The following is a 15,199-nucleotide window of genomic DNA, read 5'->3' as shown; positions in this document are numbered from 1 at the left end:
GAGTATGAGGCCATGGATACTCTGTATTTATATCACGGATACCCTTCATTTATAAATCCTGCTTGCTAGTGAAAACACATCCAATTAAAGATATGTCGATGAGGATCTTCATCCAACAGCTACAATACAAAAGCATCCATTATCACCTGATACGTGTGTGTACGTAACTTGTTGAGTCTAGCTGTATCACATGACACAGAACCCCCTCCCGCCCAACTGTCCCCTAAGCAACAACCCGTGAACAAGCTCATCAATTTTACAGGCCTGTTGGCTTTGTGGTTCCAAAACAAAGGACAGAAGACTGAAGTGTGCAGCCTGACACAATGTGACTTGCACCATGAACTCGCTTGCGCTCTGCAGGGCTACAGCAGCTACTCTGCAGGTAACAATGATATCATTCAGGTCATTTATCAACATTTAAATACCGTGAAACAAGACTCTTTCATTGGATGTGTGCACGCCTAATCATAGTTTGTCATCTGAATTATAAAGTGAGTCACACTGACCTCGTTTTCACTTGCTCACCGTCTCCTTCAAAAGAGACTGCATGACTGAAGTTAGGATGAAACATCACAAAGCGTCTTTGATGAGGAGAATCATGCAGTATGAGATTGATGGTGCATGAGCGGTTAAAAATAACAAATGTGTTTTCAAGCTGCACTGAAAATAACATCAGCAGTGTCAGTTCGTGAACACAAATGGGACACTGAAACCTGACAGAAAAACAAAGCAGGTTCAAGGCTAAAACTGCTCAATAATTGAATGTTCGCTGATGGACAACATTGAAACAGCTGAGACCTTATTTTTTGTCAGATGATGGCGGACAAAGAATTAATCCTTAGAGACATATCTTTGTGATTATATACTGTATAAATCAGTGTATCTGATTCATAGCGCTTTAAACTGCAGAATAACTAATGTGCATAATCACAGCATTCTGTATAAAAAGTGTGTGTGTTCTGGCAAAGCTGAATAGTAGCACAGCAAAGGCTCGACGGTTAGCTCTTCAACAAGGCGGGTGAGTTCTGCTGACGAGCGTTATGTTAAAGGAAAACAAACAAACAAACAGACGGAACGGTGGAGGCACACTGGTGGCAAATACCTTCATCAACATCTGAAAAAGACTCCTCATTGAGAGTTTCCGGCACATTGGCCCGGACTGTGTGATTTGGACGCACATACAGTGAAACATGCACACGTTAAGGAAAATAACATCACATAGCACACAGTCACATGTGTATGAACATCATGCAGTGTATTGATTCAAATCAAGTCAGTTTGCAAGTATCAATAAATTTAATTTTAGTACATCAGTGGCTGAAAATGACGTGAATGGAGAGAAAAGTTTAGTGCTCTTCACATACCTTCATCGTCTGACATGTCGAGGAACTCGTTCATGGTCTCTGGGACGTTGATTTTGTGTTTTTCTGATGCACTCTGTAAGTATAAAAAGTAGACGGACAACTGAACAACCCAGTTTTGAAAAAACGAGTTGATATTGCTGAAAAATATTCATATTCTGAACGAATCCCCGAAAGTGTAAACCGGGTCCAAATGGAAAATACAAGCACGATTCGTAAAAAGTTGTTTGCTGTATATTTACACACACTGACATCCTAATCCTGAATATTATGCTTCCTGATGCTGTTAAAGCATCCAATAATGCCACAAATCCCCAAAGTCCCTAAAATTCTGAAACTCAATGCAGCTTCCAATGACTTTACAAAAGCAGCACTGAGCTGAGTGTCAAATACAGGATTTAGGGGTGCTCTCATTTGCCGTAATACAATGGGCGAGTATGTCTTGAAGACTAATCATTTTGAAAGCCTTATATCAGATGAAAGAAAATATTATAGATATAACTGTAGTCATTTAACAGCGACCAATGTGTGACCATGCATATGTCCTAATATGGATATTAAACTGGATCTTAGCCCTGGTCCCTGGCACAGTAAGAAGTAATGATACTGTATGTTTGAAGGCCATTTTACCCACGTAACTGAGCGGCAGAGGTCCGGCAGGCTGTGGATGCAGCTTCAATAGAGACATTATAGATCAATCACACAAAGGAAACGACCTTGATCTTTAAGTTACTTCACTTATGACTAATACACTTTGCTGCTGATCGTGCAGGATCCTCAGCGACCTCTATGTCCGCCTCCTCACTCTCTCTTCACTCCCCTGTCCCTTTCACCTCTTCATCAGCCTACCGCTTCTCCCTCTTTCACACTTTCACACCCTTCTCCCTGCCCCTCTTTCTCCACACGTGCGTGATCGCATCGCTGTCAGTGACCTGGGCTATTTGAGGAGAAACCTTAAGCTCCAATCTAAGCCCTCTTTCTCGTTCTCTTAATCAGGATAACTTCACACATGTGACACAGCGAGACTCGCTGGCTTGCTCGCCAGCAGGATTCACACACTGACTCCGCTCGCACTATGCTGCTGGCTGACTGGCCAAGGAGTCGGTGACGTAGTTCAATATAACAGCTCAATGATTTTAGGGGCTTTAGTTCAACAGTGATGGATACTTTTAATTTAAACAGATGATTTTCTACAGCATATCCATCAGTTTTTAGCAAACAGCAACACTCTTAACAAACATCAAAATTATACTATTTATATGCCAAAAAACCAAGAGAAAAAACCTTTCGGTGATGCAGCTAATCTTCATGATCCATGCTAATTTTCCTCTGTCTCTATAATTCAGCCAATTGCAAGTTACACAAAATATTCATTGGACTTAAATTAGTTTGAAAGGTACCGGTGATGTGATAGAGATTTTGTGCATTTAACTACATGAGATGATGACAGGAAGACAGCGTCTCACCATGGCGGCCAGATTTTCGTCCGTCATGGGCCTCAGAGTGTCCACCACAGAGATGTACCCGAGGCGACAGGCGATGGACAGGGCAGTGTTCCCATTCTGACCAGTGACAGACCAACAGGAAGTTATTCACAGGAGGCTCACAGAGAACACAAAGGGCATTCAGTGTTTCATGGAGCCTCAGCTCTGTTAGAGAGTGTGCGTGGGGGTGTGCCAGTGTGTTTGTGCACTGACCACGGTGAGCTCGTTGGCTGAGGCCCCGTGCTGAAGCAGCAGGTTGATGATGTGGGTGTGGCCCTGCTGAGCTGCCTGGTGTAGGGGAGTGTATCCGTTCTAGGTAGAGACACACAAACACAGTCAGGCAAATTATACATAAATCTGGATCTAAAGGGAGATTTACGCAACAGGAATACAGAGCAGTGTTTTCCTACCTTGGTTTTGCCGTTGACTCTGGCACGGTTCTGCAGCAGGAAGTTTGCCATCTTTGCGTTGCCATAGTGACAGGCCACGTGCAGCGGAGTGTAACCCATCTGCGTTAAGGAAAGTAGACGACGTGAAAGGTCGAGCAGATGAAAGGAAGAGTAACATACAGTTACTGAAAGAACTGGCTGATATTGTAAGAATTCAGAAATGACTGCGCCTCTACTTCTTCACGCGCTATCCCTGTCTATCTCTACTTCATGTCCCAGCTGAATTATGGGTACAGTGCATAATGGTAAAGGATGAGATCAGTGAGTGAATAACCTATTCGCTGTAAACAAGCGTCACGTCAGCACAAACACACACACGCGTGCACACACATGCACAAGATGACCTTGCGTTACTCCAACCTTCAGCTACATGAACGTGAGCAGCCTGTTATGAGGCCCGTATGTGTGTCTGCGTGTGAGTAACTGACAGAGTGCGACCGAATATTAGAGCATGTGCGTGCTTGTGTGTGTGTGTGTTCGCTGCAGTGTGTGGTGCATCTATAAAGAACACCTTCCACTCAGGTATCAATCCTTTATTTATGTAGCACCTGAGATGATTCTGGCCGAATGTGCGTGTGTGTGTGTGTGCCCGATACTGTGTGTGAGAGTATTTTTCCAATGCCATGAATACACTGAAACTATTTAGAAAAAGTTCAAATAGAGAGAAAACACAGAGAGAAGCATACGCGGTGAAGTCAATGATGCATGTCAATAAAAGATTATGAAGCAAACCTCACAAAGATATTTAGACCCATATCTCAGTGTGTGTGTGTGTGTGTGTGTGTGTGTACTATCAGAGAAAGCTTTACCTTTGTTTGTGGGTTGACATCAGCCCCGTGGTTGAGAAGGACTTCTGCAACATTGACCTTGTCCTCCTGAGCTGCTAAGTGGAGTGGTGTAAGTCCACTCTGTATATGCGGAAAGGACACACAAACACGTGTCAACACGCAAATTCATCTCTTATAGTGGGAGCGCATGACAAGACTAAAACACGTCGTCTCTCTCAGGAAACAGGACGCTGGGAGCTAGCTCTGGGTACCTTATTGCACACGTTGACGTTAGCGTTCTTGGCCAGCAGCAGTGACACCAGGTCCACGCTGCCCTCCTGAGCGGCCAGGTGAATGGGGCTGATGCCTTGCCGCGTCACGGCGTTGGTGTCGGCGCCGTACTCCAGCAGTGTGGTCCCAATGTCCATTTGGTTCTTTTTGGCAGCAATGTGGAGTGGTGTGTAGCCATTCTGAGGCAAGCAGAAGAGATGCAGGGGTTAGGATGTCACACTCCAGTTCTGGATTTGATGGCTGGTGGATTATTTCATGTATTTCATACTATAGGAATTGCTTAGTTATGCTCTGTGTTGCATAAAACAAATAAGACTTTCATTAGTTGCCTTCTTCTTTAATGTAATTATTCTATTCATACATTATAGACTGAAGAAGAGACAAGGTTTTAGGATGGCTACCACGGTAAGGCTTATTCATTATATATTATATTCTATTATTCATTCTATTCAGTTCATTTGATATACTCATTTTCAGTAGTTTCAGTAGTTCAGCAAAAGTAGTTACTGCAACCAGCAGTAATACACAGAAGTCAAGATTTGCCCAAATTTAACATTTTGCATTTCCACATATAATCATGACTAATATAGTCATGACACCAAGGCTAATGAGAAGAAGAAGAGGAAGAAGAAGAAGAAGAAGAAGAAGAAGTTAACCAAATTAAGAGCAGACTTTCAATTTACAGACAGTCATGAAGGCTGCAGTGCCAGACAGTGTCTATATTGGAAACAACAGTTTATCCACTGACAATAATTTGACATTCATTATTGAAGGGAGAACTAAAACTTCTTGAAGAGCTTGTGAACGACCATCTGAGGGATTCTATCTTAAGTCAAAGGAAGAGGTGAGTGCAGAAAAGGCAACAGTCACACATATTTCCAGGGTCTCTGTGTCACCACCGTCACTGCGTCTGAGCTCTAAAACTGAAAACTCCATTGAAGTCACCGCCCTCCTTCTCTGAATGAAAGTTCATTTCTTGGACTGTTTATTTCAAGTCAAAATCAGTCTTTTGATGGATACGACGCATGCACCGCGTTTTATGCCACCGCGCTGTGATCAAACAGTGCTTGTATTTGTGTGCGCAAACACTTCGAGACAACTCCCCCAGTACACCGAGATTAATCCCTTTCCAAAAGCACTTAAATTAGTCCAAAGCACACCAACTTTAGTGCCCAGCCAAATGAAAAACAATTTATGGAGGGAGAAGCTGAGAGAAAGGGAGGCAGGGAGGAATGACTAAGAGTGTGGGAGGGAGGCAGGAAAAGTAAAGGAATAAATAGAGACTGATGCAGATGAAGGGAGAGAAAGAGAGAGAGAAGGAGACAAGGCAGTAGCAAAAAGGGAAGACAGCGAGCAAAGATGAATTAGCTTTACAAGCTTTGGTCTCCCCTCGCAGGATGTCTGTCTTCAACGACGGTCCAGCCAAAAACATTTCCTGCCGTATTTCGGTTGTTCTGCCATTCTGCTCATACTTGTTCTGTGGTTTTGACAGACTACCAAAGCCCTGCAGGAGACTGACCACAACTTGACCGTATGTCACTGGCTATGTGTGTTTGTGTGTGTCAGACATTTCAACAAACGCAGTAACTAACGTGCTTTTTTTGGGGGGGGGGGGGTTGTTTGCTTTTTATAGGGAACACACAAAATTTACAGCTCTGGAACAGACATCACAAAAGTGGGTGGTTTGAAGTATTGGCTGACTGTGGAGTAATTTACGGCGTGCATTGCACATAACCAGTCCATTCACATGTGCTATCCGGTTTTATTTTATGAGAAATATGAAAATATAGCATCCAATAAAGCACCAAGCTCAATATGCTGACAGTATGAGCTAAATTCTGGCTGGTGGAGCGATTTCAAAGCTGCACATTCAAAGACTAGACAAGATGATATGAGAGAAAATGGGTGGGCATTACATCTTCATACATACATGTACATTACACACAGAACATCGTCCGCGGTTTGAGACGGCTCTGAGGGAAGAAGCCAGGTGGATTTCTAGGCGTATGAGTCTTCATGTGTGTTTGTGTGGATACCTTGGCGGCAGCATGTGGGGAAGCTCCCTGATCCAGCAGCAGCAGTGCCACTCTCTGATTATCGTAGTGAGCAGCTACATGCAGTGGAGTTAGTCCGCTCTAAAACACCCACATCCACCCACACACGCGCACACACACACACGCGCACACAAGCATGCAACACAGCACCAGGTTAGAAGATCACTTAACACACACACACGCACACACAAGCACACACCGGTAAGTAAAATGACAGAACCAAACCAACAGAATGTAAAGACATGATGAGAGATTGAGAGATGAGCAGCAAACTAAGATGACAGTTAGTGCAGGAGACAGTTTAGAGCAACAACTTCATGCTGAAATCAAGAATTAGGGGAGAATGACATCATCAAAAGACACAGAGATGAATTTGTCTTTGCTGGCCTGTGGGCTGCGTCTTCAAAATGACAACTTTAACTTAACGTTGTGGCAACTTTAATTGTATTTAAATGGTTTATTGAACTTAAGCAGCTTAAAAAGGAGATTTTTTTTAACCCGTAAAAGAACATTTGAAAGAGTAAACCTTCACCAGCAAAAAATCAACCCGAGACAGCAGAAGCAGAGATATCATCATTTTGATTCCACACATATTCCTTCCTTGTCCACATTTGGCACCCACCATCGACAGGTCGGTCTGAAATTCACATGTCATGCTAGTAGTAATCAGAGGTCTGCTAAACTCACTTTTTAACTCTCAGATTTTTTGACTCGGACTGAACCAACGCTGCCTCAAAGTGACATCACTTGAGTCATTACATCAGCCACAAAAGGCTTTGGAAAACTTTTTTCACATAGTCCTTTATATTATCTAAAAGCACCAAATATGGAGATGGATGGTTTTCAATGGACGCCAATGATGTGACAATTAGATTTGTGTTTAGCAGTAGTATGAAGAGTAACAGTATTAGAGCGCTATCAGCAGCAGTAGCAGCATGTTGTTGTTATTATCTTGGATTAAAAATCCCCTCCAGACTCAGCAGCCAGGCCTGAGTCACGAGGACGCTCACTGAATCACTGGAATGCCCCACGTACTCAACAAAAACTTGAATTAACTCCAAAAAAGTGTGCAGAATATACCCACATCATCTCACGAGCTGTTGTTACAACTGTCCTGGACAGGTGGAAAGCATCTATTTTTTTATTTAAGGAGAAAACATTTTTTGGTTAAAATGTGAGGAAACCGAATAAATCCTTGTGTTTCTTGTATTCTGGAAAGAAAAATCGGTGTAATTTAACTACAATAAAGGCCTGATTTTGCTTTACGTTTCGACTCAGAGTTACAATGAGACTGATTTTAACGCGACACCACCAAGCTCTGTGGAAGCTTCATTATCATACCTGACTGCCATTATGTTAAATGCTCTCAGATGGTGGCACAGACGCACACACACAACTGGCAAACACCATAATCAGTGCCAGTGGGCCCGGGCTAAGTGTGTCAATGTGTGTGTGTGTGTGTGTGTGTGTGTGTGTGTGTGTGTGTGTGTGTGTGCATGTGTATACAAATGTGTGTGCATGTGGAGGTGGAATGAGTGCATGTCAACAGGGGAATAAAAGCAAATCTACCCAGAAGGTTTTTGCAACAGGACAAGCATCTGTTGGCTGCGCTGTCCTGGGATCAGTCCTAAACCCGCCACTCCTCCACACAACCACCCCCATGCCCAGCTGCAGCTTGGAGAATACAACTCCAAAAACATTTGGTCACTCTGGCACAGACAGGTTGGATAAGAACAATGAATGGTCACAGTATCTGAATGACTTCCTGATTTTGGCCAGTTGCTTGTAATGATGATTTGAGTTTATACTCCTGCTGCCTTCACTATGCTCTGTGTCGGCGTGTCAAACTTTCCAGCACCAAAAAAAACATAAAAACACCTTTACATGTTCATCAAGATTAAGATTGACCCTCTCCAGTGTGTCGTGCAACTCTTTTCTTTTAAGACATCTCACCTTTCCAGCAGCATCGGGTGCAGCCCGCTTCTGTAAGAGGAGACTGGCCACCTCCATCTTGCCGTACTTTGCTGCCACATGCAGGGGACTGAACCCTTTCTGCTGAACACAAAACAAGATAAGTCATCCAAATGAAACACGGTGGAAAGATGGAGGAGGATGGAAAGAATGAGAGGAATGACAGTAGCCCTTTTTAGTCAGAGGCTGAAAAAATAAAGGATTCGCACACGTCTGCAGCAGCACACTTGGAACATAAACTTACTTTTTATCATTATAACTTATTTTAAGTTTTTAGTCAAACTGAAAAATGATGCTGCTTATCACCCCATTCAAAGCCCATTTAGCTTATTTAAAACAGATGGCTTCATAATAAAAATGAAAATTTCCATCACATAAAAGCTTTTTCTTTGGATAACATTTGACACGACATAATCCCTCAAAGATATTGCCAAACTAAAATAATTGTTGTAGAAGAAGCTCAATTTAAACTGCTTTTTACTATTACAAATTCACTTAATTCACTACAATAAAAATGATGATCTATGAATTATTTCTGCATGAACAATTTAGCTATAAAAACACATGAACTATGATTGTTTTAAGGTTTGTGATACCCTGAGAGGCTGATCCAAAGGCCCTCATTTCTTCATGTATTCCAGGACTATAAATGGCTCCTGTATAATGTTAATTTTGGCTTTCTTCCTGGGTGTATGTGAAGATATTTAAAGGCATTAGGTCATATTTTCCAGAGGAATGTGGGACTCCCACAGATTCCCATTCCACGCTCTGAAACACACGACCTCATTTGTGCGATTGGTTACAGTCAGTATTCATACAGTTCACGCGGTGAAGGATCATTTTAGATAAGAATGGCTGGTGGATAAGGAGGTCGGTTTTGAATGTTTTAAAAATGTGGGAACCATATTGATAAATTAGTTTCAGAAATGGGTCGATTTATGATTTCCATCACGCGGTTCCTCTGTTCCCAGAATGGTGTGACATCATTTTTTTTGAACAGCTGACTCAGACGACGTCCCAAAAGATGCTCCGTGTGTGTGCATGTGTGTGTCTGGCACCATGGGGTTTACTCTTCATTAATCTGTTCCACTGGCAGAGGTCACCTTCAAACACAGCCCCCAGCAACACATCACACACACACACACACACACATATGCACAAACTAACTCCAAGTCTATCTTCCATCTCTTCTTGCCCTCGATCCATGCAATTAGTCATACATGAAGCCACCAAAACCAGAAAGTGACATTATCCATCCACGGTCAACTGTGTGGATGAAGAACACATTATTACAACCACTGACCTGAAGGTGAAAGCTGTGAAACTGATGTGACTCCACTATGTGACGGAGTTTAACATGGTTGCGCCTTGCAGGCAGTTTACAGGAAGGTTACTGTCTCATAAGTGGAGACAGTGAATGTTTCAACTGCAACTACTGAACTTGCTAAGCATCATGGAGGCTATCAGAAATGGAGACTGGCGCCCACTAGTGGAGATACATAGCACTGAAATAATGGAGGTGGTCTGTTCTGTCACTTGGTTCTTCTGAGGTGTGTGTCTGTGTTTGACTGTATGTGATGTCACATGAAAGAAAGAGAGACATTCAACTCCTTCACCTCATCCACTGGAATAAGATCCTCCACCAGACCCACCTTAGTCGAGGAGGAGAGCGAGGCTCCGTTCTCCAGCAGCATGGCAGCAACATCTTGGTGTCCTTCGCGGGCAGCCAGGTGAAGGGGGGTGTAGCCTGAGGTGGTGGCTGCGTTGGCAGAGGCGCCGCACTGCAGCAGCTGCTGGACGATGTCGACTTTCCCCAGCCGACTGGAGATGTGCAGCGCTGTCTGGTCATCCTGCGGAGAAGGAGGAGAAAGTGACTTCTGGCCTGGTGTTTTATCATTGTTTGTAGTTCTCTCCCCGTCGCAGTGATTGATAATGAGGCTCAGTGTTCTAACCTTGGACTTGGTCTCCACCTTGGCTCCGTTCTTGAGCAGGTATCGGACTACGTCTGCCTGGCCCGCCCTGGCTGCCATGTGGAGAGCTGTCTCACCTCGCTGGAAGACACAGACACGGTAATCAGTGGGAGCTTTTCAGATGCTATGATGCGGGATTTGAACTCACAGAAACATTTATTTGATAAAAATGCACTTCTAACATGTTACAGCGCATCAGAAATGATCCACTCACTACGTTGGTGGTGTTTGGTGACGCTCCGTGGTGCGTTAGTGCGTGCACAATGTTCTCATGGCCCATGAAGGCTGCCACATGGATGGGCGTCAGGCCAGACTGCAGAGAAACAGGTAAGATTTTTCCCATGAAACATTGCAATATATAGCAAATCTTAGTAAAGCTGTCAAGAAGCGACATTAAGTCCAAAATGCAGCAGCTCAGAACTGTTAAAATGAGTACAGTTCAAAGAAACCACTTCTGGTGCCAAGTGCTGACAGGTAGACTCAGGCAAAAAGAGGGGCTGTGGTCCAGTGTGGTACCTCAGTGACAGCCTGGATAGACGCTCCATGTTTCAGCAACAGCTCCATTACTTTCACTCTGTTCTTCTTGCAGGCGATGTGAAGTGGAGTGAAACCATTCTGCACACAGGGAGAAAGAGACAAAACCTGTAAAACTGTCAGCCTGTTCTCTCGTAAGGAACGAACTCTCCACCGTCACAAAACATCTGCGACTGTGTGGCTGCTTTTATTAGGCTGATAAGGAGAAGCAAATGATCTGACAGGAAACGAATGGGTGGTGCAGGAAAGTGTCAGCTGCAAACCACAAGGGTGAGAAAGAAACCTTTAATCTCTCAATTGCTCTGCTCCCTCTCGAATCCTGATTGTTAGAAAGCGCCTTTTCATCCCTCTGTGTCAGTTTCAAAGATTTCAAAATTCAACTCAGTTTTCTCTCTCTCTTGTCTGTTTTTCTTCTCTTCTACCTCATGCATTAGTTTTTTTTGTCACTTTTGGGAAAACTCTATTCTCATTCTCCTTTTAAACCATCACATCATATTGGCTGGTTCAGGTTGCACCATCTGTATATGAGACAGCTCCTCTGTAACCGAAAACCACACAATGTGATGGTAAAATAGTACATTCTTTGCGCATTTCCTCAATTAATTTAATACATAAAGTTTTATATTACGTTTCATGTTTACTGGATGCTTTTGTATGTGACAGTGCACCTCCCTCCCTGTCCAACACAATGTAATCATACCAGAGCCTTGGCATTTGGGTTGGCCTTCTTGTCCAAGATGAGCTTGGCCACCTTGTAGTGACCACAGTGGGCAGCGACGTGCAGCGCCGTCAGGTAGTCGTTGGTGACGTCGTCCACCGGCATGTCGTGCTGGAGCAGGAGCTGGACACAGTTCAGGTGGTCCCCCTGAGTGGCCATGTGGAGCGGCGACAGGCCGTTCTATAGTGGGGGGAGAGAGGGGGGAGAGAAAGAGAGGAGAGACAAAGAGAGAGAGACAAACACGCAGACGGACACGTAGACAGATGGACACAGACACAGTAAGTTAGGACGTGGCCAATGCGCTGCACAGGGAGACTGTGAAGGAAGTTGTTGGGAAGGTTACAGAAGCATTGTTATAACGAGGTCATTACAACAATGTCTATTTTGTTACACTGGTCGTCCTGCGCGGTCAAACTGTGGGGCTACGCAGCGGAGACAGGCTGTTCTGGAGAGGTCGCACACACGTTATGGAGACAATGCGGCAACACTACAGCAACAACAACAGGCCTGCTGTCTTGTCCTGATTGTCCAGATGTAAAATAGCTCTGTGTGGTTAGGAAAGTTTATACAAAAATCTCTGTTTGAATGCTCTTAACAACGTGTGCCCTGTTTCAGGTGAAATGTCATCTATTCTGTTTTATAACAGCCAGTGTGAAAAAAAAAAAGTGTTTGTGATGTTTCCTGTCCTACTCTGAGCTAAGCAGCGTCTCCTGAATTGATCGTCCCAGTAGCTACCTTGGTCTTGGACAGGAAAGGAGCTCCTCGGTCTAGAAGGATTTCTACCACCTGCTCGTGCCCGCTCCTCGCCCCACAGTGAAGAGGTGTCAGCCCATCCTGGAGAAGAGGAAAGATGGCAAAGGTGTTGATACATCACAGGAGACAAAAAAATCCTCACGCTGGTGTAAAACATATTTAAAGGTTTAATGTGGTTTGCAGCATTGTTGCATATGGTAAGGTAGTCCAGGCAATAAAATTGAAATACATTAAATTTTACTGGTCAGGACACCTACAGTATGCATACCGGGGAGCAGGCACCGTTTTCACATGTGTATAAAAGACAAGCAAAGTCAGCCTGGCAAACTTCAGCTGAAAATGACATCTAAAGACTGGACAGACAGGTGGTACGGTGTGACAGTGGAAACACTGTCACCTCACAGCTAGAAGGTCCCGGGTTCGATTCCCACCTGGGGCTCAGTGGGCGCTGAGGGCGTGTCCTCAACCATGCCTTCGGTGCCTGCTGCCCCCTATCTCGAGGGAAGGGGCCTTTCTGTGCGGATGTTTGCATGATCTCCGGGGGGATCCTCCATAAAAAAATGAACCCCCTCTCTAAAAACATGCATGAATGGTGATGACAACGAAAACTGGGTCCCAGGGTGCAAGTCGGATGGCAGCTGCGGAGGAAGGACTTACCAGGATGGGTCAAAAGCGGAGGAAAAATTTCACCAATGCTTGGCCAATGCATGTGCATGTGCATGCAGTGTGTGACAAATAAAGGGGATTGTCCCTCTGATTCTTCTTCTGTGTGCATTGTGCTGCATTTCTGAGGTCTGATAACCGGATCCACAGTCTCACCTTGGTCTTTGCATCAATCTTGGACCCTCTGTCCAGCAACAACTTGACCATGTTGCTGTTGCCCCTTTTTGAAGCCACATGAAGCGGTGTGATGTCATTCTAAAAAAATAAAAAAAGAGGAAATTCGTGTTATGATTCAGCTGTCTCATTAGACATAATGGTGTATTATTTACACAAGGGCAAACAATATGCAGGCCCATTTAAACTCCTAGAATTAAACTGAATTAGTCAATTAGATATATAACATGTAATCTTGTAGATTGTGAATTATCATTTATTTTCTGTTGGTCAGCTCTGATACAAACCCTGCACTCTGCTTATTAAGGACACATAGTCTTTTATTAGCAAGTAAACATTTGTGAAACAGCTCCATTGTTTAATCCTGTGTATCTCCACTGCTGTAGCAGACTCTAACCTGTAATCAGTGTCAAAAAGCAGCACAAACAAACACTCCTTCACGCACTAGCTGATATAATAATTACAGGCCATAGTTGATTCTGATTAACTAAAGTCTAATGTGGAAACAAACGCATTTTTAATGGAATCCACTCTTGAACTGTAATGTAAATATCACAATAAATAAACAGGACACTTGTAAAATGATGCATCTAATGTAAACACGGAGAGGCATGTCAGTTAACGTAACACTTACACACTTGCTGTGTGCTTCATTTAAACCACAGAACGCCCACACAAGACAAATGATAATGATGCCCCTTGCTAGCAGGCGTTGTTCACAGCGTGTAACTTTGAGAATGAATGCACAGCGAGGTGCAGACCAGTGTGAATGAGCATAAACACGCTGTGCAGCAGTTCAGCAGACTTTTTGAGATATCTTGCCTTCATCAGAGATAAAATCATCTTCACTTTCTGCACACATTTTACATCTGTGGCCTCAGTTGATGCGCTCACAATGAAGGTCTCTGTTAGCATTTAGAAATGGCTTTTGTTTGCAATAACTGTAAAAATTATGCAGTGCAACAAATATAATAGGCCTTTTTCACATTTATGTCACTGCAGGAAAAGCACAGGTTTAAGTAAAATCATTGAAGGCTGAATTCTCTTGAGCTGCTTCAGTTTCAGGGTGCTGGTGTTGTGCATGCTGGCTCACAGTCAAACTGTCATGGCTTACTGGGACCTGAATAGAACACAGCCATTGTTAATGTTAACATCTGTGCTTTTTCTACTATGACAAGTCAAAATGTCTGGTCTGAAAGAGCCCTCTGGGGTTTGAGGGATTGCTCAAGAATAAGTCATGGAAACTAAACTAAAGCATAGTTTCACAGCTGTGAAAGATCTTTGTTTCAGTATATGTGGCATTCAACTATATAAACATTTGCACTTGTTTACCATGAATGTTGGTAATACCCCTCCCAAACAGCAGAGGGCAGAATAAACTCACCCGAGCCATGAAGTCCACAGCCGCCCCTCTGTTCAGCAGAAGCGTGGCCACGTTAATGTTGCCGTAGTGAGCCGCGATGTGGAGGGGGGTGAAACCACTCTGAAGGTTGCAGAAAGCCGTACGACACACATGCAAACAGACAAGCAACACATTACATTACAGACTGTGAAACACACCACACATGTACACTTCAGTACTTCGCTTTCACAGCAGTCTGCACAGGGCTATGGCTGACGTACAGTCACACTCCATCAGACAAGGACACACTCTACTATACACTGTTACACTAACACCTGACTTTCCTCACGGTGGCAGAGAAAGTCCTTTTATTGAAGCATCAGACATGGGGCCAATGGTATGCTGACAGCTACAGGGGTTTTAGACTCAGTATACCATCTGGGCTTCTATGTGCTTACATGGTTCTGAAATATAACTCATTACACTATCACACTGGCAAAGTAAAGTTAAACTATAGGCACGAGCATGAATATACAACTCCAGTGTGACAGATGTTATTTCGAGATAATTACTGATAATCTATATGATCTCAGTTACAACATCCTGATTCTTTTAGTGTGCAAGAACTGTCCCGCAAATGAACCTAATGTCCATTTGTTAACATCTTG

At 43.6% G+C, this 15,199-nt stretch overlaps 1 protein-coding gene across 38 annotated transcripts in view; it reads right to left on the bottom strand.

The window, feature by feature from the left end:
- Positions 1-15,199, bottom strand: part of LOC139340857 (ankyrin-3-like) — a 125,261-nt gene that overhangs the window by 40,249 nt on the left and 69,813 nt on the right. For 24 of the 38 annotated variants that reach the window (XM_070976936.1, XM_070976931.1, XM_070976933.1 and 21 more), the window contains 16 exons: positions 14,574-14,672; positions 13,172-13,270; positions 12,335-12,433; positions 11,582-11,779; positions 10,864-10,962; positions 10,562-10,660; positions 10,330-10,428; positions 10,030-10,227; positions 8,360-8,461; positions 6,389-6,487; positions 4,334-4,531; positions 4,104-4,202; positions 3,256-3,354; positions 3,059-3,157; positions 2,828-2,923; positions 1,365-1,437 (listed from right to left, as the gene is read on the bottom strand). In XM_070976936.1, the coding sequence (XP_070833037.1) occupies positions 1,365-1,437; positions 2,828-2,923; positions 3,059-3,157; positions 3,256-3,354; positions 4,104-4,202; positions 4,334-4,531; positions 6,389-6,487; positions 8,360-8,461; positions 10,030-10,227; positions 10,330-10,428; positions 10,562-10,660; positions 10,864-10,962; positions 11,582-11,779; positions 12,335-12,433; positions 13,172-13,270; positions 14,574-14,672 (1,855 nt within the window). The remainder of the gene's footprint in view (positions 1-1,364; positions 1,438-2,827; positions 2,924-3,058; positions 3,158-3,255; positions 3,355-4,103; positions 4,203-4,333; positions 4,532-6,388; positions 6,488-8,359; positions 8,462-10,029; positions 10,228-10,329; positions 10,429-10,561; positions 10,661-10,863; positions 10,963-11,581; positions 11,780-12,334; positions 12,434-13,171; positions 13,271-14,573; positions 14,673-15,199) is intronic. The other 14 variants (XM_070976935.1, XM_070976894.1, XM_070976898.1 and 11 more) reach the window with 3 other exon arrangements.

This window comes from Chaetodon trifascialis, chromosome 13 (assembly GCF_039877785.1).
Source record: "Chaetodon trifascialis isolate fChaTrf1 chromosome 13, fChaTrf1.hap1, whole genome shotgun sequence".
Classification (NCBI taxonomy): domain Eukaryota; kingdom Metazoa; phylum Chordata; class Actinopteri; order Chaetodontiformes; family Chaetodontidae; genus Chaetodon; species Chaetodon trifascialis.
This window is presented reverse-complemented; position numbering and strand designations above follow the sequence as displayed.